Genomic DNA, 25,096 nt, shown 5'->3' with positions numbered 1-25,096 from the left:
TGTAGGTTCGCTCTGTGTCCCATTTTTTCTTCTCCCTTTCCCCCCCCCCCCCCCCCCCCCCCCCCCCCCCCCCGCCACCCTTTTTCTTTTCTTTTACACCCAGGCTGGAGTACAGCGGCATGATCACAGCTCACTGCAGCCCTGACCTCCTAGGCTCAAGCGGTCCTTCCACCTCGGCCTTCCAAGTAGCTGGGACTACAGGAACATACCACCATGCCCAGTTTATTTATCTTTTATTTTTTTTCTAGAGGTAGGGTCTTGCTATGTTGCCCAGGCTGGTCTCGAACTCCTGGGCTCAAGCAATCCTCTCTCCTGGGCCTCCCAAAATGCTGGGACTACAGGTGTGAACCACCACTCCTGGCCTTATGCTGATTTTTCAAATACTAACATGGTTCATTCAAAGAAAATCAATCCACAACTAAAAGAGTATGCAATTCCAATTACCAAGTAAAGAAACTTTTTATTAACATTAAGAGTTATCGGCCGGGCATGGTGGCTCACGCCTGTAATCCCAGCACTTTGGGAGGCCGAGGAGGGTGGATCACCTGAGGTCAGCAGCTCGAGACCAGCTTGGCCAACATGGACAAACCCCGTCTCTAATAAAAATACAAAAATTAGCCAGGCGTAGTGGCAGGCGCCTGTAATTCCAGCTACTTGGGAGGCTGAGGCAGGAGAATCACTTGAACCCAGGAGGCGGAGGTTGCACTGAGCTGAGATCGTGCCATTGCACTCCGGCCTGGGGAATAAGAGCAAAACTCTGCCTCAAAAAATTAACAACTTAAAAAATTTAAAGAAGAGTTATTAACAAGTTTGGGGAGTTAGGAATAAAAATATTAAGCGTTACCATAATGGAATCAACCTCAGTATCTATCAACGGCTGAATGGATAAAGAAAATGTATATATATACACAATGGAATACCATTCAGCCTTAAAAAGAAGGAAATCCTGTCATTTATGACAACATGGATTAATCTGAAGGATACTATGTTAAGTGAAATAAGCCAGGTACACAGATACCACATAATCTCACCTATATGTGGAATCAAAAAAAAAAAAGTCAAACTCACAGAAACAGAGCAGAATGGTGGTTACCAGAGGCTGGAGGGATTGGGAAGAAGTTGGTCAAAGCATCAACACAAAATTTCAGTTACACAGAAGGAATACATTCAAAAGATGTATTATACATCATGGTGACTACAGTTAATTACAATATATTGGACACTTGAAAATTGCTAAGAGAGTATATTTTAAGGGCCGGGCGCGGTGGCTCAAGCCTGTAATCCCAGCACTTTGGGAGGCCGAGACGGGTGGATCACTAGGTCAGGAGATCGAGACCATCCTGGCTAACATGGTGAAACCCCGTCTCTACTAAAAAAAATACAAAAAAACCAGCCAGGCGAGGTGGCGGAGGCCTGTAGTCCCAGCTACTCGGGAGGCTGAGGCAGGAGAATGGCGTAAACCCGACAGGCGGAGCTTGCAGTGAGCTGAGATCTGGCCACTGCACTCCAGCCTGAGCGACTCCATCTCAAAAAAAAAAAAAAAAAGAGAGTATATTTTAAGTGTTCTCAACACAAAAAAAATAAGTATGTGAAGTAATGGGTATTTGCTTGATTTAGCCATTCCATAATGTATACATATATCAAAACATCATGTTGAACACCATAAATAGATGTAATTTTTACTTGTTGATTAAAAACATATATTGAAAAAGAGCATATAATGGTGATGAGTGCACAGCACTGTGAATGAAATTAGAGTCGCTGAACTGTATGTACTTAATGCTACTTAAAAATGGTTAAAATGGCAAATTCTGTATTATACATATTTTACCCCAACAAAAAAATACACGAATGGGGAAAAGAAAGAGTTAGTATATTTTGCAATTACGCACCCTTTGTATATATTCAAAATTTTTTTGGCACTCAGATAATTCACTCAGATAATTGTATAAGACTAAAATACATCAATTAAAAGGCTTTACCTGAGTTTCCATTTCAAAGATTAACCATACAACAGAAATTCTAAAGTCAAAAGTTCAAACAGCTAATATATGCAAAGTATTTGAGGCATAATGCCTAAAAGCATTTTAAGGTTACGCAGTCTCACAACTGTATTACCATTACCTCCTTGAGGTTCTTATTCAACTATCATGCGACAAGAACATTTAAAAACCCAGGTGGTTTCTTAAAATTAAATGAAAAACCAATTTATCTAATGAACATAGATAATTTAGGAGTTTAAATGTCACTAAACATTTTTAAATCATTATAATTCAACTAACCTTCTTTTTTCTCATTGATCTTTCTCTGAATTTATGAGTGATAAATCCCCTTGGGCCAGTGAACCGTAAACGCTGATACTTAGCCTGAATGTACAAGCTCTTCTGTACCAGGCCTGATTTATAATTGGGCTGGCATCTGCCACCTCTAAAGTTGCTCTGTGAAGGAAAAAAAGGAATTAAATGTTAAAACTACACCTTCCAAGTCTATTTTATCAGTAAACAGATGAGTGGGTGGCTGGGTGCAGTAGCTCACGCCTGTAATGCCAGCACTTTGGGAGACCGAGGCGGAACTCCTCAAGCTGATCGCTTGAGGTCAGGAGTTCGAGACCAGCCTGGCATGGTGAAACCCCACCTCTACTAAAAATACAAAAATTAGCCAGGTGTGGTGGCAGGCACCTGTAATCCTAGCTACTCAGGAGGATAAGGCAGGAGAATTGCTTGAACCTGGGAGACGGAGGTGGTAGCAAGTCACCGTTCTCTATGCTTTAAAAGCACAAAAGAGCGCCGCTGCACTCCAGCCTGGGTGGCAGAGTAAGACCCTGTCTCAAACAAAACAAAACAAAAAACAGATGAAAAACTGCCTGATACTTGGAGCTGTCTGGATTCTAGGCCTTATGGATATTAAAACAAAGAGTTATTGATGGTGACAAAGTATGTTTCTCTCAAGCTGGCTTCCTAGCTCATTTTATATATTAATATATATTTTTAATTTTTATTCTTAGCTGGGCATGGTGGCTCATGCCTGTAGTCCCAGCTACTCAGGAGGCTGAGATGGGAGATAGCTTGAGTCTTGGAGGTAGAGGCTGCAGTAAGCTGTGATTGTGCCACCACACTCCAGCCTGGGTGACAGAGCGAGACCCTGTCTCAAAAAAACAAAACAACAACAACAAAACCTATATCAAACCAAATTTTGAAAACTGTTAAGTTAAAAGATTTTGAGGGCAGGCACAGTGGCTCACACCTACAATCCCAGCACTTTGGGAGACAGGTGGGAGGACTGCTTGAGGCCAGGAGTTCAAGACCAGCCTGGGCAACAGAGCGAGACCCTGTCTCTACAAAAAAATAAAGAAAGAAAAGAATTTGAAATTAATTCTTGAAATTCATCATGCTAACAAAATAAAATGTTCAGAACCTCTAATGAACTAAAATTATTCTTCTGATTCATAGTGAAATATATCAAATCCCAATGAGAGGGAAAGATATTAAGTATCAATATCTATTTAAGAACAAAAAATATTTTAACTTTATTTCTGTTAATACCTTCAAACAAATCTTTCTTCACTACAAAAGACCGATTACTTAAAAAGAACATTTCCTAGCCTGCATATACTGTGCAGCACTACATTAGACATAAGAAGACAACGGATATTCGTGTGTTTCTCATGTGGTGGATAAGAGAAATGGTCCCTTGTTAATTTACTGCTGGGGGTGGAAGAGGAAAACAGTCCTCAGTTTTGTCAGTCGTGAACCAATCCTCTCCAAACCTTCCCAAACAATTCTCCACATCTCCCTCCCTCACTTTCCCATATCACACACTGCTCGTGTCTCCCCGCATTTCCAAGCGTCCTCCTAGAATAATCTAAAACAGATGGGAGCAGTGGCGCAAAGGTTCATAGATGGAGTCTATCTCTGCCCTGCTAAATCTTAAAAACTTAGCTACTTGCCAACTTACAGAAGAAGCTGCATTAAGTTCTTGATTATGAAAGGGATTTCTTCCCCAAAATCATTCAATTAAATTCTCCTATAGAAAATAAACTTGAAGCCATACGAAGAAAAACCGTGGACTGAATGAAACTTTTAACAAGATCAGTTCAGCATAACTTGAATATTGGAAGATCTAATTCCAAGAAGTAGAGAGAAATATGGTAGAGAAAGAAAGACTTTGGTGACCCAGCGTCCTCTCTCAGGCATAGTAAACTATAAAACTGTTCTGAGCTTATTTAACAAAATTCATACCTAATATTATATGCAAGGTACAAAGACTAAACAGATCCACCTCTTTTCCTTCAGGGGCTGAAAATGAGTAGAGATGCTGGGTCCGAGCACTAGAGACGCAGCTACTCCTTCTGATTTTGCCAATAGGAGTCTACCAAGATCCAGGAAAAGGGCTTTCCATGCTTGAAAAGCACAAAAGAGCATTTAATTTGAATGGCACAAGCAGGAAGTCTTATTCTTCTATTTGCCTTACCACTCAAGAGCTAAGAACTCAACCAGTGCTCATTTATTAGGCAGGGACAAGGGTCAGAATAAAAGCTATACATTCTGTATCTTTAAAATAGCAGCCGTTGCATACTAAATTTATTCCCAAATGTGTTTTTTTAATAAAATGAGCATTTTACTCAGAAGATTGATATATAAACTTTATTGTCTGCTAATTTGTTCTCATGTACTCAATTTTCTCAAGTAAGAAGGAAAAGACAACCTAGTTACATGTAAATGTTTCATCACAAAGTTGCATGAGAAGAGTTTTGTCTTTAAATCAAATTCTTTCTTTGTTTTTAATAAAAAATATCCGAGTCACATTCCAACTACTACATGACCAGGGTCCAATCAAATGGGATGAAACTAATAGTGGCCCCTTTTAGAATGTTTCAGGGAAAGAGTTTACTATTTGTAAATGATTAAGGCTGAAAACAGAAGCCCAAATTACAAAAGCAAACAAAAGCACATTTCGTTTATAGAAAGTTAGGGTCTGAATAAATATTTATACACCTTTACAGATATGAGTCCAGATTTTTTTTTTTTTTTTTTTTTTGAGATAGAGTTTCCCTCTGTCACCCAGGCTGAAGTACAGTAGTGCAATCTGGGCTCACTGCAACCTCTGCCTCCTGGGTTCAAGCGATTCTCCTGCCTCAGCCTCCAGAGTACTTGGGACTACAGGTACATGCCATTGTGCCCAGCTCATTTTTGTATTTTTAGTAGAGACAGGGTTTCACTAAGTTGGCCAGGCTGGTCTCGAACTCCTGACCTCAAGTGATTTGCCCGCCTCGGCCTCCCAAAGTGCTGGCATTTTACAGGCGTGAGCCACCATGCCCGGCCAGATATGAGTCAAGATTTCCTCAACATGAAGAGCTAAACAATAATAACTCCTAAATAAACTATTATAAGGTTGAATACACTATTAACCTCTAAAGAAGTCAATAAAATTGTTTACAAACACTACAATGGCTGCATTAAATAACAACCCTCTTTAAACACTATTTGTTTCCTTTTGATAATAAAGTTCAGATTAACCAGCAACTAAAGCAATGCCAGGAGGAAAAGAGATTGGATCTTAGGTGAGTTGTTGTTACTCGAGCTGCTGTTGATTTTTAACAAGAAGACAGTTATGAAGTTGTGAAAGGGGAGAACTGGCTGCAGCAAGACCCATAACATCAAAAATATTAAGCTACTAATTTAGTGAAAGCCAAAATGTATGCTAGACTGAACCATGGCTTTAAAATTACGGCCTAATATATAGACATCTAAATAGAGTAAGTACAATGTTTAGGCTCTGTAATAATTTTCAAAGACTTGGCCAAAGAAATAGATTTTATTCTTTTTGAAATTTAGTGTTTGGTTGATTTTATTTAACTTCCATCCTCAGAGTACTTAATAACAGGAAACAGATTATGAGCCATATTTGGAAAACAAATGCACAAATGATGTATTACAGTGGAATAGTTAACAAAACCAAGCAGATTCCTCTTTTCACAAATGGGTATGTCAGACATAATGAAGCACATAATTTTACAAAAAAAAAAATTATGCCAGGCCTATTTTTCAATTATTTTCTTAAGGCTACAGAAAATTTCAGGTAAAACAGAATTATAATGAGACACTAATGTTAAGACTATCTGCACAAACCTGACACATCAGAGCTAGTCTTGAGACTGATGCAATCCATTTCTACATGTCCTCTAAGGTGATTACTACGTCGCTTTGAACTAGTCCAATTCATGTAAAAAGTAAATTTCAGCAAAATATTTCCTTTTTTTTTTCCCCTTTTGGAACAGGGTCTCTTCACTGTGTCGCCCAGGCCTGAGGGCAGTGGCACAATCTCGGCTCACTGCAACCTCTGCCTCCCAGGCTGAAGCGATCTTCCCACCCCAGCCTTCTGAGTAGCTGGGACTACAGGTGCACGCCACTATGCCCAGCTAATTTTTGTATTTTTTGTAGAGACGGGGTTTTGCCATGTTGCCCAGGCTCTTCTCGAACTCCTGAGCTCAAGTGATCCACCCGTCTCAGCATCCCAAAGTGTTAGGATTACAGGTGTGAGCTACAGTACCCAACCAAAATATTTCCTTTTCTTAGGAAGGATTATTTCTTCCCACTATTTTACTACAAAGAATTGTACACTTCTAAGCATTCATGTAACATTATATAACTTTAAATGATTCCTCAAGAGGTCAAGTTATATATATCTTGAAAACATTTTTCTATGAATTTATGTTAAAGTATCTTCCCTTAAAGAAAAAAGGTAACAGAAAATAAATCTTATGATGCTCTTAGAAAAATACTATAATCAACTATATCTGACCAATCAGAACAACATGTAGGAAGCACTTAGATCTGAAAGCCCATCTATATTGTCTGTAAGTTATGCAGACATCACATTTTCAGTTGATGTGATGCCCCATTACTCAAGAGATCAAAAGATAGCATAAAACACGTATATATTCTACGGCCGTAATTATTTTTAAAAACTTCGTGTCACACATGTTCTTAGATACACAAACCACTGGCTAAAAATTTAATCTATTCAATGCCTACAAATTACGTTACTCTCATTGAATAAAATCTTTCAACGTCTATAAATTTTGACTCTCAAGAAGCCAATATTAATAGATCTCACTCAACTAACCTTCTAGTCCATAATTTTAGATAGTTTCTACTACTTTTCTGTTCATACTAACTTCCTCCTAATCAGTTAACTACTCTATCAAGCCTGCCTGCCACTTTTACATAAAAAGCTCAAATTCTTTCCTTTATTTAGGGGAGGAAGACAATATGAGTGAAAAATGTGAATAAAGTACCTATTACAGGCAAGAAACTGTCAAAATTGATTTTAAAAGCACCTCAACTTTTGTGAGCAAGGAGACAGAAATATAATACCTTGGGCTAGGTGCAGTGGTTCAAGCCTGTAATCCCAGCACTTTGGGAGGCCAAGGTGGGTGATCACTTGAGGTCAGGTGCTGGAGACCAGCCTGGCCAACATGATGAAACCCTGTCTCTACTAAAAATACAAAAATTAGCTGGGCATGGTGGCACGTGCCTGTAATCCCAGCTACTTGGGAGGCTGAGGCAGGAGAATAGCTTGAATCCGGGAGGCAGAGGTTGCAGTGAGCCGAGATCATGCCACTGCACTCCAGCCTGGATGACAGAGGGAGACTCCGTCTCAAAAAAAAAAAAAAGAAATATATTACCTTGTATTATAATTCTAACTCCATATATTTGGGGGATGAGGCGTTCTGGATAATCAAACATATTGGTTGATTAAAAATTATTATTCATATCAGATACAGATGTACCAATAATTAGAGTGTGATAAAATATGCTTTAACAAAGCTACCTGGACCAGAATCTTCCTGTGATGATCCAGAACACCTCTAAGGGTTGTGTGTCCATGGCAGGGTTTTTCAATCTGTGATTCTTGGAGAAAGCTCTACAGCTCTGCACGTGTATCTTAGAGGTAAAGGTTCTGGCTTAAAGGGAGGGTCTGCAGTCTTGCCTGTCCCCCCACCTACAGCCACTCCACCTGCATCTGTTTTATGTATTTGTGTTTCTACGTAGTATTTGGAAAAGGATTCTACTGGTAAAAAAAAAAAAAAAATTGAAAATCAAGTCCTAAGGAAAGGGGTCATCAATAAATTGATTACAGTTAACTACAAATGTCCAGAAATACTAGTTTATAGCTACCATTTGAAATCATATTACAAAACAGCTCTTGATTTACTAACACTAAAACATTATGTCTAAAGCATAAAACCAAAGCTGGAATTAAATGGAAAACAACACTCAATACCTTAAAAGGTCTTACTCTCGTGTTTCGGCGATTTCCCTCAACGTGAAATGGTTTGTGAGTAATTATGTCTTTTCTCTGCGTAGTATAATTCTGCATGAAAAAAAAGTAGTAGTGTGGATTAATAGACTTTAAAGTTTATTTTAAAAGCTTGTTTACCATTAGAAAACACATTTTAAATGTACAGGATTAAGAATACAAAGCAGAGAGCAAGGAACTTAGCCATAGAGCACATACACATCTCCTCCTTGACCCATGCTAACTTGACCCTCAACCTTGACTACCATGATCCATGCTAGTTTGTGAGGAGCCAGGATCATTTATGCCTGTAAACAAGTATAAAACATACTCGTGTATAATATAATGAGTGAATTTGAGAAAATCGAGGATATATCTAGCATTTATTCAGGCACCTACGAGAGAAATAAACCCATTACTATCAGGAGTTGCTAAAGGGTTCCTACTGCCTAAGAAGAATACAAATCCTCAACGTTGCAGGAGGCAGGTATTCCTGACTCAGGTAACTGATTTGAGGTGATGCTCTTGCCATGGCTAGAAAAGTCTCAGAAATAAGAGAAAGAACTACATTAGTAAGTCTGTAACTATGAGGAACCAAAATCCTCTGGTGGAAACAGAAAAGATGGGGCCCATTCTCAAGATGGTTTCCTTTTTCTAAAATCAACAGTCTTATCACCTTCTATTATTTCCACTTTCTGTGGAGTCTGGCCAGAGGGAGGACTGTACTAGGCAACTGCTGACATGGCTCCCAGTGATCCAACCAATTATTCCTCCCTTCGAATGTGGGCAGGACCTAGGAAGCTGCTTCTTGCAAAAAGAATATGGTAAAGGATGAGATTTCACTTGTGAAATTAATTAGGTTACCAACTCTGGCTTCCATCTTTCTCGCCATTACTTGCCTGTTCTTATGGAAGCTAGCTGCCATTTTGTGAGCTGCTCTATATAAAGGCAAATCTTTAAGACAGAAAGTAGATTAGTGTTGGCTGGGGGTGGCAAAGGGGAGTAACGAAACAGGCATGAGGGCTCATACTGGGTAATGAAAACATTCTAAAAGTGGACTACGGTAATGGTTGCACACTTTGGTTAATTTACTAAAAATCATTAAATTGTATACCTAAAATGGGTGAATTTTATGGTATGTAAATTATGCCTTAATAAATATGTTCCAAGAGATCTTAAGAGTTGTTCCCAAAAAATCTTTCTTGAAATTTTTTTATTATTATTATTATTTTTTTGTAGAGATGAGGTCTAGCCACGTTGCCCAGGCTGGTCTTGAACTCCTGGGCTCAAGAAATCCTCCCGCCTTGGCCTCCCAAAGTGCTAGGATTACAAGCATGAGCCACTGCACCTGGCCCCCCAAAAAATCTTAAGAAAGCTAGATTTATTAGCTTTATTTAATGAATCCAATAAAATCCTACTAAATCAAGTAAGAAATGACCATTTCTTCTGTCATTATAACTTTATGCATCAACGGAATCTTATAACATATACTTAATGAACAGTTACAAACGTGAAAAATATTGGTGATCCCTGTACATTCCGATGTACTGGAAAAGAAGAAATTATAAAAATGAAAATTTTAGAACTGCGATCTTACCATGTAAGGTTTTTCAATACATTTTTTAAAATTTGATTTTATAAAATGCATGGGTTTTTGGAATCCATCAGTATGAATATTCTTTACCTTTGAAAAACTGGAACTCTGATCTTCCCTAATAAGGAAAGAGAGAAAATAAGAATATTTTATTAGTATAACTTTTTTTCCAACAAATAAACAAGAATAATTTTAAAAAGCCCCTTCAGAAACAATTAAAGTAGCACACAAATGAAATCTCAATGATCTATCACTACTAAAATTACAAATGATAGTCATTAGGGCTAAACCCGTCATTCTGCCTCATTTTCCAACAAATGTTATTTACCTAAGTTGGAGGTTAGCAATGGGGAAAAACATTCCTTGAACCAGGGTTCTCAATCTGGGGTCTAAGGATAGGCTTCCTGGGGGCTGTAACCCCCGAAACCATATATGAAATGTGTGTTTTGTGTAAAGATAATTACTGCTCTAGAACCTTTGGCAGCACTGCCCTCCTCCCCTTCTTGCTAACAGGCTCTTACTGGTGGAAGCACCAATGGCTCATGACCCAGCCCATTCATCAGAGGCAAGGTGTATGACTGGCTCAGGCAGTCTGACCTCACTGGCAGAGCTGAGGCCTCTGATACTGCAGGGCCACAGCAGGGAACGACAGCCTCCTCTCTCCCGTCATCATGAGGTACTGAGGCCACAAAGGGCTCTTCTCAGGCAGCCCTATCTGGGAGGGAGGTCCTTCCCTGGACTCTTCCTCTGATCTCCAAAGCCTCATTTCCACAGCCCCTGGGGATTCCTCTCCGTGTCACATCCTGCATCTCTCCACAATGCTTCTCAGCCCCTTCCTGTGTCTTCCACAGGCCCACCTTCAGTCTTTCCCATGGATTCCCCACTGGCAACAAGATAACTTCCACACTCCTCATCGTGACCCCATGGCTCTTTCTGCTCTGGACCTTGCTACCTTGCTCCAATCTCCCCAACAGGCACACTGAGCCTCGGGATTTTTGTTTGTTTGTTCTTGAGACAGAGTCTTGCTCTGTTGCCTGGGCTGGAGTGCAGTGGCGCAATCTTGGCTTACTGCAAACTCCACCTCCTAAATTCAAGTAATTCTCCTGCCTCAGCCTCCTGAGTAGCTAGGATTACAGGCACGCGCCATCACGCCCCGCTAATTTTTTTTATTTTTAGTGGAGACGGGGTTTCACCACGTTGGCCAGGCTGGTCTTGAACTCCTGACCTCAAGTGATCCATCCACCTTGGCCTCCCAAAGTGCTGGGATTACAGGGGTGAGCCACCGCGCTCAGCTGGGAATATTGAAGTTCATGTAGTTCCCGGCACACAGCAATCTCTCCTGCTTCTACACCTTTGCATGTGCAGTTCCTTCTGTGACCATTTTCTTCTACTTAGATTAATTTAAAGATTTAGATTCGTGGCAGGGCGCGGTGGCTCAAGCCTGTAATCCCAGCACTTTGGGAGGCCGAGACGGGCGGATCACGAAGTCAGGAGATCGAGACCATCCTGGCTAAAACAGTGAAACCCCGTCTCTACTAAAAAATACAAAAAAACTAGCTGGGTGAGGTGGCGGGCGCCTGTAGTCCCAGCTACTCGGGAGGTTGAGGCAGGAGAATGGCATGAACCCGGGAGGCAGAGCTTGCAGTGAGCTGAGATCTGGCCACTGCACTCCAGCCTGGGCAACAGAGCGAGACTCTGTCTCAAAAACAAAAAACAAAAAACAAACAAACAAACAAAAGATTTAGATCCATTTGTACCTCTTCAAGGAAGAGTTTCCTAAACCCTTCTGAGATGAACTAGGTACTCCCTGCTATGTGCACATGTAGCATTTTGGGGTCTTAACACCTATCTCTCCGTATTTGTAACTACTGGTGTACCTGTCTGTTTAACAGAACAAGTTGCTATTCCTTCAGAGGAAGCACTGCGGATGATTCATTTTGTGGCCCTAGCTCTGATCCCAGAATCTGACATGAAATACACACTCAGGGTTTTTTCAAATGTTAAAAAGGCCTATGTTTTGTCAAAACGCTGACGACAATAGGTCAAAAGAGTAAAGTGCAAAGCTGTATATTGAGGATAATTTCAACTATTTAAAATATACACATATGTGCCCAGAAAAAAATAAATGACAAGAAATGTACTAAATATTAACAGTGGTCATCTCTGACTGGTAAAATCAGGAATGCCTTATATTTTTGATTTTATACTTTATTATATTTTTCCAAATGATTACCATTAGTGTATATGACTACTTCAACAAACAAAGCAATGGATTTTTAAAAATTCTCTTTGCAAAGCATGTATCTGATAAGGGTGCTGTATCCAGAATATACAAAGAACTCCTACACCTCAACAATAAAAAGACTTTGATTTTAAAATAGGCAAAGGATTTGAATAGAAATTTCTCCAAAAATATACCAATGGCCAATAAGCACACGGAAAGATGCTCAACATCATTAGTCATCAGAGAAATGCAAATTAAAACTACAATGAGATACCACTTTACACTAACTAGGATGGCTATAACCAAAAAGATGACAATACCAATGTTCATAACAGCACTATTTACAATAGCCAAAGGGTGAAAGCAATACAAATGTCCACAAACAGAAAAACAGATAAACAAAATGTAGTACAGCCATACAATGGAGTATTATTCAGCCTTAAAAGAGAATGAATTTTTTTTAAAAAGGAATGAAATTCTGACACATGATACAACATGGATTGACCCTGAAAACACTATGCTAAGTGAAAGAAGCCAGAGACAAAAGGACAAATATTGTCTGATTCTACTTAGACACCCACAATAGGCAAATTCATATGGACAGAAAGAATAGAGGTTACCAGGGGCTGCAGCGAGGAGAGCATGAGGAGTTATTACTCAACGGAAACAGAGTTACTGTTTGTGAAGATGAAAAAGTTCTGGAAGTGGATACAAACATCTGGTGATGATTGTACAAGTGAATATACTCAATGTCAATGAATTTTACACTTAAAAATGGTTAAAATGGTAAATTTAGGATATGTATATTTTGACACAATACAAAAATTAAATCCTTTGATATTTGATTTTTGACCAGGCAAATGAATGCTCAGATTAAAGAATCTATTTCCCAGCTGCCCTGCAGCTAGGCATAGCCATGGGACTAAATTTTGGACAAGTTATCATGTGTAAATTTCAAGAAGTCTTTAAAGGAAAGGCTAGAATGAGGACATGATGGCTAAAGCACAGATACCCATATTGGATCATGAGGCAGATGCTACATACAGAGGATATGAGAGGAAGAAGATCTAAGCAGCCTGGTTCCCTGATGCGTCCACTCTACTGTGTCGACCCTATCATGCAGATTTCCTACCTCTAATCTTTTTTTATTATTTACGAAGGAAATACTTTTTTTCTCTAGCTCTTACAGTCCATTCTCCACCCAGCAACCAGAGTGATCCTTTTAAAATTTAAGTGAGACTATGTCTCTTCTCTGGTTACAACCCAAAATGTTTTCTAACTTCATCCAGAATAAAATACAAAGTCTTCATGTCCTTCAGTTCTTCAAAGCCCTTCGTGACTGGCCTCATCTACTAACTCTCTCCCTTTACTACCCTGTCACAACCCCACTGTCCCCCTTTCTATTCCTTAAACAAAAGCAGGCATGCACCTGTCTTAAGGTCTTTGCTTTTGCTGTTCCCTCTCTTGAAATACTATCCTCTCAAATAACCCTATGGCTAACTCCCTCATTTAATTCACAACCCAGCTACATTTTTTAAAAAGTCATAAGTGTACTCCATGACCACCGTAAATAAAACCATATCACACATCACTCTTTGCTATTAAATTTCCTCTTCTGCCTTATTTTCACCTATCACTCCACTGACATGTATTTATTTTCTTTCTTCTACCATTAAATTATAAGTAACATGAAGACAAAGGTTTGTATATAGTTTTTCATTATATCCCCAGTCCTTAGAACAGTAACTAGAACAAAGAAATCAATATATAAATACCTGTTGACTATATGAATATCTTTATAAAGTGTACTCTACTTCAGTACAGATTATGACTGTTGCAATAGCAAGAATAAAAACTGATGTTTTCCTGTAATCTGCCCAGCTTAAACGACAGACTGTCCTTCCAACTCCTTGTTAAAAAATAAAAAATAAAAGAAATTCTTGGCAGTTTGATGTCCTCTTCAAGTCCACTGACACTATTTTTAAGCTACTTTATCAAACACACTCCATACTTCTATAATAAAACAACTCATTTACATTGTAGGAAACTTAGTAACTACAGTTAGAAAAGGCAGAAATAGTGTGTCAGGAGAAAACATGGAGACATTAGAGTAAGAAACGGGTAAGAAGTGGAAGCAAATCCAGACCATCCTGAACTTACAATGGTTTGACTTGCAATTTTTTTACTTTACAATGGGTTATCGGGATGTTGCCTTATCATAAGTTAAGGAGCACCTGTAGAGAACAGATGGGTCCTAGAGGCTAGACAGAATCCCCAAGTGTTAGACTTGCTTGTGAAAGATCCTAAGGCATCAGGGAATAGTAACCTAAATCTAAATGCATTACAATTTAGGTATCCTCTGTCTTGTCTACTCTTTTGGAAACTCTTCATCCATTCATTCAACAAACATGAACTGAGCTCAGGGCAGTGGGGATACACCAGTGAGCAAACACAGACAAAGAGGCTGCATACAATTTTTTGAGGGAAAACGACACAGGTGAGAAATCACTACATCCTATGACTTATGATCGCATCATGTTTCATTTCTTTCACATTTCTGTGGAAACTACCCTGACTTGATATTAAAAGTTTATATAAAAACATAATATATAATGAGGTCAATTTTTATAAATTGAATTTCTAAGATACAATGATAAAATATTTTTCTTATTTAAATAAGGAAATTGAATTAGGATAAAGTGAGAGATGAATAATAAGAGTTGGCAACGATGTGGAGCAACTGGGCCCTTCACATGCTGCTGGTGGAAGTGTAAAATAGTCCAGCCACTTTGGAAAACAGTCTGGCAGTTCCTCAAAAAGTTAATCATAGAGTAACCACCAAACTCATCAATTCCACTCCTAGCCATATATTGAAGAGAAATGAAAACAGGTATCTGCACAAAAACTTGCACACAAATGTTCACAGCACAGTTATTCACAATAGACAAAGAGTGGAAACAACCCAAATGTCCATCAACTGGTGAATGGATCAACAAAATACGATACAGCCATACAATGGAATATTATTCAGCCATACATAAGAATTCTCATGCTACAACATGGATGAGCATTAAAAACATTATGCTATAGGAAAGAAGTCAGTTATGAGAGGCCACATATTCTATTATCGTATTTATATGAAATGTCAGGCCAGGTGTGGTGGCTCATGCCTGTACTCTCAGCACTTTGGGAGACTGAGGCGGGTGGATCCCTTGAGCGCGGGAGTTTGAGACCAGCCTGGGCAACATGGTGAAACCCCATCTCTACAAAAAAAAAAAAAAAAAAAAAATACGAAAAATCAGCCGGGCGTGCTGGCAGGAGCCTGTGGTCCCAGATGCTCAGGAGGCTGAGGTGGGAGAATCACCTGAGCCTCACAGAAGGTCGAGGCTGCAGTGAGCTGTGATCATGCCTCTGTACTCCATCCTGGGTGACAGAGACCCTGTCTCAAAACAACAACAACAAAATGATTATATGAAATGTCAGGATTAGACAAATCCATAGATACAGAAAACAGAACAGTGGTTGCCAGGGACTAAGGGGGAAGGAGAAATGGGGCAGGGAGTGGCAGCTAATGGGTAGAGGGTTTACTTTTGGGGTGATGAAATGTTTTGGAATTAGATAGTAATGATGGTTGCATAAGTTCGTGAATATACTAAAAACTACTGAATTGTTTACTTTTGCAGGATGAATGTTAAGTAATGTCTCACTTTTAAAAACTCCTCATGGCTCCACTATGCCTCACCACCTATCCAATACAAATAAAATAATCCAACAGACCCAGCAAAAGACAGCTTGTAGGAACACATCCTTGCACACTATCACACTGTCCTCAAAGCTAGCATTCATAGTACTTAATGCTGACCAGCTACTTTACCTTACACTCATCACTTTACTTAATTTTAATCACCACTGTGAGGTAAGTACAACTCTTATCCCTATTTTACAGATGAGGAAACAGAGACACAATAATCTGCCCAAAGTCGGTCACATAGCTAGGAATCTAAGAGCCAGGCACTGAACTCAGGTCCAACTCCAGCGCTCAAGTTATCACGTCAAGGGGTAAAGATACATCCTAAAGCATCTTACAATCTTTAAAATATGTTGATTGTCTTAAATCTGTTTTTAAAACCTGTTTCTTGGTACTCGGGGTTTCTTACACTTGTTGAGTCAAGGAAAGCATGACAGAGAGCTTGTGTCATTAAGGAGCACAGTCATGTCAGGCATTAACCATATCGTATTAGGAGACTGGAGACTTTCACACAGCAAGGGACATTTTTACTCTTTCATTTTCAATTGTTTTATATGCCTCAACACATCATTTCACCATGTTTTAATTAGTCCTGAACTTATTGTCAGAATCAAGTCCACATACTCTGACCTAGTTAGCTACAGACTTGACTTAAAGGTCTTGTCAAATACAGTATCTTACCAATTTGATACAAAAGATTACGGAAAAACAATTAGCACTGTCTCTTTGTACTCATACAGTCTCACTTTTTGGGAGATCTAAGTAGTGTAAGAACTCAAGTGAACTGGAAATGCTGTCCTGTTCAATTATACCTCATAATCATATGGGGCCCCAGAGTTGCCATGAGTTCCATCCACATGGTATTCAGAACTAGAGATAAACTGGGGTTGATCTAGACTACTGAGGCCCCCTAAACAGAAGTATGAGGTTAAGAAAGAAAAATCTACTGAGGATCTATTTGCCATATATGACATAAGTACTTCACATGTGCCAGCTCATTTAAAATTCATAACTGCCCCATAGCATAAATTGATTTTAACATCATTTTACAGATGAAGAGGCTCCAGAGACTAAGCAAATTTGTCCAAGATTGGTCAGCTTGTAAAGTGAGAGAGATGAGATTCAAACTTAGGTCTCCTCTGCATTTTCTACTACGCCTGCCTCAATTTCATGGACGATATCCACAAAATGTGGACTTTTTTCACTTTTTGTCAGTACAGTTATCCACAATTATCCAGTACAGACATCCACAAAGAGTCCCAAAAGATAACTGTACTGACTTCAGGAAATTTTCTACTATTCTAAGACTAACCCAGAATCTAAAGTGCAGAATGTATCAGAGTTTCAATCAGCTCAAGCTAAATAGTCCACAATCTATCAGAGTTTCAATCAACTCAAGCTAAATAGTCCACAAACTTGCCAGTCCTGCCTCCTGCTAACATTCTAAAAGCAGTAACACTCCTCTTCAGAATTATAAAGACCTCAAATACCCACCTACCCCATACTTTTTGTTGTTTAAATCAAACCACAAATGATAATCACTGAATAACCTGGAAACATTTTAATAGATTTCACTTAAACATATAAGACGGATTTGAAGGAGCAAATCCCTATATTAAAATGAAAATTATCATCACACAAAAAAATGTAAAAATATGGTAAAACCCAAAGCTCCCTGATAACAGGATGTTTGTCATCTACTGATTACCTCTCTGCAGCACTAGCTATATGAAAAATGTGCTCATCTTCATTCTGTAACCGTTCTTTTCGCCTTCTTTCAATGTCATGTCGTAGGTCATTCGGATCTATTATTTTGATCAGAGTCTGAGGAATTTTGACAGAAGACAAACCATTCACATTACTGTTAGTTGCACAAAGACCATATCTAACAAGAACCTTAATTACAAGTCCTAGATAAGTTATCTTGTATTCATCCTGCTAATGGTATTGTAAACTAATACAGGTATTTTGAGACACAACTGACAATAAACAGTCAGAAAAGCTCCTAACATTGAACCAGGATTCCCACCTGTGAGACTCTAACCCAAAGAAAAGATTATCTACCTAAACAGATTCAAAATAGTATATTTAAAATAACAAAAAATAGAAGCTACTCAAATGTAAAAAAAAAATTAAGAGGAAGGGAAGAATGAGTAAATAAATCATGGTAAACTTAAGTCAAAAGAATAATATACAATCATTTAACTTATGGTAATAAAGACTATGTGGAAGTCAACATAGAAAAGTGCTTTTTTTTTTTTTTTTTTTTTTTTTTTAAGACAGAGTCTCACTCTGTCGCCCAGGCAGGAGTGCAGTGGCACGATCTTGGCTCACTGCAAGCTCTGCCTCCCGGGATCACGCCATTCTCCTGCCCCAGTCTCCCGAGTGGCTGGGACTACAGGCACCCACCACTACGCTTGGCTAATTTTTTTGTATTTTTAGTAGAGATGGGGTTTCACCCTATTAGCAAGGATGGTCTTGATCTCCTGACCTCATGATCTGCCCGCCTCAGCCTCCCAAAGTGCTGGGATTACAGGTGTAAGCCACCGTGCCCGGCCAAAAAGTGCTTATTGAAAAAAGTTAATTAGGCCAGGTGCAGTGCCAGTAATCCCAGCACTTTGGGAGGCTGAAGTGGGTGGATCATTTGAATAGGAGTTCAAGACCAGCCTGGCCAACATGGTGAAACCCCATCTCTACCAAAAATACAAAAATTAGCCGGGTGTGATGATGGGTGCCTATAATCCCAGCTACTTGGGAGGCTGAGTCAGGAGAATGGCTTGAAACTGGGAGGTGGAGGCTGCAGTGAGCTGAGATCACGCCACTGCACTCCAGCCTGGGTGACAGAGTGAGACTCTGTCTCAAAAAAAAAAAAAAAGAAAAAAGTTAATTAAAACTTAACAAGGATCAGGTGCAGTGGCTCACGCCTGTAATCCCAGCACTTTGAGAGGACGAGGTGGGTGGATCCCTTGAGTCCAGGAGTTCAAGACCAGCCTGGGCAACATGGAAAAACCCTGTCTCTACAAAAAATACAAAAATTAGCCGGGCGTGGTAGTACATGTCTGTAGTCCTAGCTACTCAGGAGGCTGAGGTGGGAGGATCACTTGAGCCCAGGAGGTCAAGGCTGCAGTGAGCCATGATTGTACCACTGTACTCCAGCCTGGGTGAGACCAGGACTCTGCCTCAAAACAAAATTTAAAAAGCCTCAATCATAAAAGGTCATGGCGAATTCAGAGATTTTACATAAAAGGAATGTTATTATGGATCAAGTAAAAAGAAAAAAGCATATAAAACTACATATACTATGACAGTGACTACGTTAAAATGCAAGCTGTAAGACTGCCAGAAAAGATGATCAAATAATATTCTGTGTTAAATGACTAAATTATAGGTGATTTTCAAAAACAGCACAGATTTCCTGTAAGTTGATTATAGGACTTTGATGATTAGAAATTGTCTGAAAATATCATTTGTTCAACAAATTAACCTATCTCCATAAATTCAGCAAAAATTATAATCATTTCACAAGTGAAAAAAATTATTTATATATTCTATCAGAAATGTATTAAAATATCTCCTCTACAAAAACTCTTTATTCTCAATGAATAAATTAGCAGTTCTTTTAGAACTTGATATAATTCTTCTAAAACAAGAGCCAGTTTTCTTCCCTCCTGGCTAGTTAAGACAGTCTTTTTAATTAGCAAAGAAACGGGAGGTGGGAGGGGAGGTGTTGGATGGGAACCACACACAACACATGAATAAAGAAATTTAGTCCCTTATTTCCCTTATTTTGCTAGTTCATATTCCACAGAATGTTTCGTACATTCTGCAGTAAACAGAAGGGCAATATCAAATGAAATTTTGTTCCTGTGCATTCATTCCATGTACAATTTAAAAATATATTCCACAAGATTGCTTTGAAAAAAAAAATAGGTATCTAATATACTTTCCATAAGCTTTACAGTGTGGAGTTTGGGGATGAATATCAAATGCTGTAATTGCGTGTCAATTTTACAAAGCTGTTATCCTTAGGGATTGTCCCTCTTAGGGAATATTTTTGTCTTTTGTCAGTATTCTCACTCCAACCTGACTGATAGTCAGAATCACCTGAAGAGCTTTTTAATTTCAGATTCCTGGGTTTCAATCCTCCTTCTTCATGTACTGTAACTCCGTTTTCTCTCCCAACCACCAATCTCCTTGCCATTAGTACAACAATAAGATAATTTCTCATCAAAAATTGTATTCACTAACCTGTTCCGATTCATAGATCACAGCTTGTTTACTCTGAAGCTCGGCCAAAGACATGTCTATTCTCCTAAAATAATAAAGGCATAGTACAATTAAATAATTATGTTATACACTGATACCTTGATTCTACTATTACAGAATAGAATTTGAAATAAAGCTAGTATGTTTTGGAGAAAGCAAAAGAAACTTGCTACCAGATAGTTTTTCACCTATATGGCAGTCTCCCAGGATATTCATATCCTATGAATCATATTACAGGGAAGATTCAGTGGTTCTCAAATCAGTAGTCTGTGTAATCTCAACCTTTGCTCTGGCGATATACCGCATTCTCACATGTATTCAAATCAGCTCACAAGACAGGGTACGCCATCTGCTCCAACAAGTGCCAGCAGAAGACACACGGTTTCATCTGGCTGCCCTCAGAACACCTATTTGTGACCACATGAAGCAACCTATGATTTCAATGGCTTAACAACCGTCTTTCATTCTTCTACTGAGGACCTCAGGCAGCAATTACTATTGACAGCAGAAGTGAAGTTAGGTATGTAAGTATTTTCAAAGTCCTACACATTTAAACAATGCTAGTCAATGTTTTCAGTGCATCCTATTCATTCCATCAAAGTGCAGTGGCCAGATAATGCTTGGATTATCCTATTATTTTTGTGAAGAAAATGGAATCCTAGAGTCTACAGCAAGCCCAGGTGAGCAGGTTCAGAAAGCAGCACCTTCCCAAATATTTTCTGAGGTTTATCCCCATTAGTTAAATGGGTATAATATGGTAATCAATCATTACCTGTGTATTTCTGGATCTGAATTCAATGTAATTTCATTTACATCTGCCTTGTGTGTATCTTGCATTGTTGAGAAACGCTCATGTAAAGTAATGCCAGGTGATGGAAAGTAATTTGCTGAAAAGGGAAACAAACAGTTTTATCTCAATGTTAAGCTGATTTCACTTAAAAGATTACATATAAGCACAGAAATAAGGGATTATTTTTTAAAATTCAACCTGTTTTCTCTTAACAATGTGTGCGACCCAAACTTATTTCGCAGACTAATTTGTAGCGCTCACGTGCCTTCCCAAGCCCAAACAAGAGTAAAAACGCCTGATTTATTAATCAAAGAATTTTCTTTCTATCTGACATGCCTGCTTACTTGTTCAGGGGAAAAGACAATGGCTCTTTCAAAACAAGGACCTTTCTTCTCCAAGGTAAGACTTACTATGCTTGAAAGTAAAGATGGCACAGAGCTTCACAGTTGAATGAAAATAAAAAGTAACTTCAAAAACAAGCCTGAAACATCAAAACAATTTCAAACAAATACTAACTGTTATGTCTGCATATCACAGAAGTCCTTCTAATGCCACTTTACTTTAATTCACATTAAAGTGCATGAAAACATTTAGAAATCAGCTATGCTACACACTTTTAATAGGATACAGAGAAAGAGAACACACTTGGCCCATCAGAATGCTACTTAAGCAATCCTCTTCCCTAATTTACTGTTCCTGTTCTGGGACAATCTCCTGGATTTTTCTGCAAATCAGCTCCATTTCTGCCAAGAATCACATTTCCTTTGGGTGAGAGGGACTGGAGCTGAGAGGATGAACTGTTTCAGACAAACTATGTGCTTTAAAGTAAATACATGCCTCAGTTTGAGGGACGCAGAGAAAAAAAAAACCTCATTTTCAAAATATATTTTATGAAGGTAAGAAAGATTAATGCAATTGTCTAGTAGGAAGTACAAAATAAAAAATTTTAAATTCTTGAAGGCCTCCAGCTTGTAATACCTACAACTGCCTTATTTGTGTAGCATCACTGGGGAAAGTTGTTCTATATCACTGAATTTTCCAATTAATGGAAACTCGCCAGGAGCAAAAACAAAACAATTAATGCAAACCATTAAAGGTATTTATTACGCAACTCCCAGACATAAAGAATGCCAAAGCAAACTAGAAGTTTAATTGATCACTCAGCATCATCCTTAAGATTCAAAGTCCTAGTAATGCCCTCAGGGGGCTTTAAGAATCATAAAATGACCTAGGCTTCCTGATTTCTTGAGTTTCCTATCTATTTTTGTTGCTTTTTCCTCCCTGTTAGGTTCCCAGTTATTGTTTCTTACTGCTCTCAGTATGCCTTGTCTTTTGCAGCAGCCAGCCTCTCCCTTTCTATCTTGCAATTTCCAATCTACTAACACTTGAAGCACAAGGTTATTGGAACTACATATAAAGAACAACTAGGCTCAAATGAATGCCTGATACTCTCTTCAAAAGATTTCCTAATTCACAGTCTAGCTTACAATGAAGTATTAATTACTATTAAACTATACTGCAGGTGTTTACCTGTATCTTGTGAAAACTTACTATATTACTTTTGTGTTATCCCTAATGTATGTGCAAAATATACCAACCTTTAACTTGATGGATTATTGTTATGATTTCCTGAGCAAATTCTCCTGTAGGTTTGTTTTCAGTATTCTGAGTTGAGTCAAGATGTTCAAACACTGGATGAAAGTTCTCACTTTTCCTGCCAACAGCAACCAAATCATGTGACATCTGTCTCTCTGTGGAATAGCTAGAAGCAACCCTAGAATAATTTGCAAATGTTTAACTAAATTTGAAACTATTTTGTGGAGAAAAGAATTTATCAAAAATTAAGATAGCTACAAAACTAAAAAGATGTATATCTTTTCTTATAATTAAGGCACTAAATTCCATGCCATAAAACATGTACAATAACAAGTAGGAGAAATTAACTACAGATACATGGCTCTGAGTTCTTTCAAATCAGAGGTCATTAAATATTTGCCACTTTAATAATAAAATCCTTCAAATTCTAAGTGAAACAATTTTTACTTCAAAAACACAAAGTATTCAAGACACTTACTATGCAAAATGTAATTGATTAGATTATTTTCTACTTCCAAATGGCCAAAACATTGTTAGTCCAGCAAAATTATTTTATCTTGAAATACTACCACACTTTAAAAAGCCGATATCAAACATAAGAACCTCTCTAACTTAATAAAAATCCTTATATCTTTATATCAGTAATAAGCTTAGAATTGTATTTTGAAATAAAATTCTGTTAAGAGATTAACTTAATTACAAAGTCTCACTAAATTCTCAGAAAATAGTCTTAGCTGTTAGGCAAAGTTATAATCATTAACACCAGCTACAGTGTTCACCCTCAATGTAGCCATAAAGAAATACTACCATTTATTATATAACCCCAGCTATCTTACCACTTTAACGCCTTCTGAATCTTATAACTTTTGTTAAGAGCTCTCCTGACCTCTAAGTACTTTTACAAACTAATGGTTATGATACAGAGCTAACTATTATTGAGGGCTTACCACGTGCCAAACATGGGGGCTTAGAGCTTACCAACATTATCTCATTTCATCTTTACAATAGCCCTATGGGGAAGGTGCCATGACCCTGAGACAATGGACGTCTTGGTTGCTTTGTCTCACATCCCAGAGATTGAGCATTCAAATGAACACGTCTTCCAAGTGTTGTAATGAAAAACTATACCTTATTCCAAGAATGCTGTGCTTGCTTAAAACTACTCAGAAATTCTTTGTCTGGAGGTACTTTATGCATCAATGAAGAAATTTTCTCATTATTTTATAATTATATCTCATTTTGGACCCAAAATGGCACTAATCAGCTTGTACCTATCTTATTCCTCTGTACTTAACTCTAAATTGCTTTTGGCTCTTCTCAAAAATCAAGTTCATTGTCCAAAGAATTGACATTTGCAACTGCTGGGGTTCTTAATGGCTACATTACAGGCTCAGAAGATAAATCCGAAAGACAGCCCTGAAGTATGTTTTAAATAACAGAGCACCACTGGAATAGCTCATCATATAGCAGAAAGCAAACAGACAGATGTGTCTGGGGGTACGAGTGCATGCATGCACATATGTATTTATTTATTTAAGTCATGTAACAGCCATATATCTAAACTGCTGCAGGGTTATAAGGGGCTTACAGATATTCTTTAAAAATTTTAGCTCCTCTAATAAAATGGTTTTGAGTGTCTATTTATAACTTATCAGAGGAAATGCTTCCATCTGACTTTCCGTGCTCCCTGCTCTCAGACCAGCATTGCCAGGGACAACTCCGTGCCAAGGCAGAAACACAGAAATGTAACAGGTTGACCGCACTGCTGTGGTTTCGTTGATTCATTAGAAGGACTTTCATTAGGAAGAAGGCGCATTTCCCTTCTTTCCTCCTAATTTGCTCCAAGCTTCCCAATGTGTATGTGATAACTAGCTAAGAGACATTTGCTGGCAAATGTTAGAACACCCTGTAACGACCTCCACTAACAAAGAATTACAAATGCTCTCTGTTTAAGGGGGTTTAAAGTTACAAAATTCCTGTGCCATACCAAAAAAAAAAAATAGCCTTTAAAAACATTTTATAGGAGGAAACTAGTATATTTAAATAGAACTATACAAATGGTCCATACACAAGAGGAGATCAGTTGATAAGGTTTTTTCTGGCAGCCTCAGTTTATCCCAAAAGGAAATAAGCTGATAAAGATGTTCAGTTTTCCAATGGGTAATTATTAACATTTACTTAAAATTTCTTACAAATTACTGCTGAAACTCTTGTCCCCACTCCATGCTCAATCCTCAATCCGCAGGAGTTATATACTTTTAACTATGAAGCTATTATATATTTAATTCCTGAAATCTTAGTGTTTAAACCGGTTATCTCTTAAAATGTATCCTAGAGTTCCTCTACTACAAGATATTTAAGAAAAAAATAAAATTATCATTTTCTAGAAAATATACATTAACATAGCAAAACCTCCAAATTTTAGTCTTTTAAAAATAATTATGATACTTTTGGTACAAGAAAAACTCTCTTTAGATACGAGAATGCAAAATGTCCTAAATATTTATATTTGTAAATGTAATCATCTTTTGGTTCACATTTTACTTTTTACTATTTTCTATGGTATGGATTGATTAA

At 38.1% G+C, this 25,096-nt stretch overlaps 1 protein-coding gene across 6 annotated transcripts in view; it reads right to left on the bottom strand.

The window, feature by feature from the left end:
* BCLAF3 (BCLAF1 and THRAP3 family member 3) overlaps positions 1–25,096 on the bottom strand; it is a 74,427-nt gene that overhangs the window by 14,997 nt on the left and 34,334 nt on the right. For 3 of the 6 annotated variants that reach the window (XM_026451881.1, XM_026451883.1, XM_026451882.1), the window contains 7 exons: positions 22,522–22,697; positions 20,906–21,020; positions 20,116–20,179; positions 17,576–17,691; positions 9,899–10,013; positions 8,287–8,376; positions 2,283–2,438 (listed from right to left, as the gene is read on the bottom strand). In XM_026451881.1, the coding sequence (XP_026307666.1) occupies positions 2,283–2,438; positions 8,287–8,376; positions 9,899–10,013; positions 17,576–17,691; positions 20,116–20,179; positions 20,906–21,020; positions 22,522–22,697 (832 nt within the window). Of the gene's footprint in view, positions 1–2,282; positions 2,439–8,286; positions 8,377–8,977; positions 9,849–9,898; positions 10,014–17,575; positions 17,692–20,115; positions 20,180–20,905; positions 21,021–22,521; positions 22,698–25,096 lie in introns of those variants that run through there. The other 3 variants (XR_003308361.1, XM_026451885.1, XM_026451884.1) reach the window with 3 other exon arrangements.

This window comes from Piliocolobus tephrosceles, chromosome Y (genome assembly GCF_002776525.5).
Source record: "Piliocolobus tephrosceles isolate RC106 chromosome Y, ASM277652v3, whole genome shotgun sequence".
NCBI classification, from domain to species: Eukaryota; Metazoa; Chordata; class Mammalia; order Primates; family Cercopithecidae; genus Piliocolobus; species Piliocolobus tephrosceles.
Note: the sequence above shows the minus strand (reverse complement) of the source record. Positions and strands in the feature narration are given on the sequence as shown.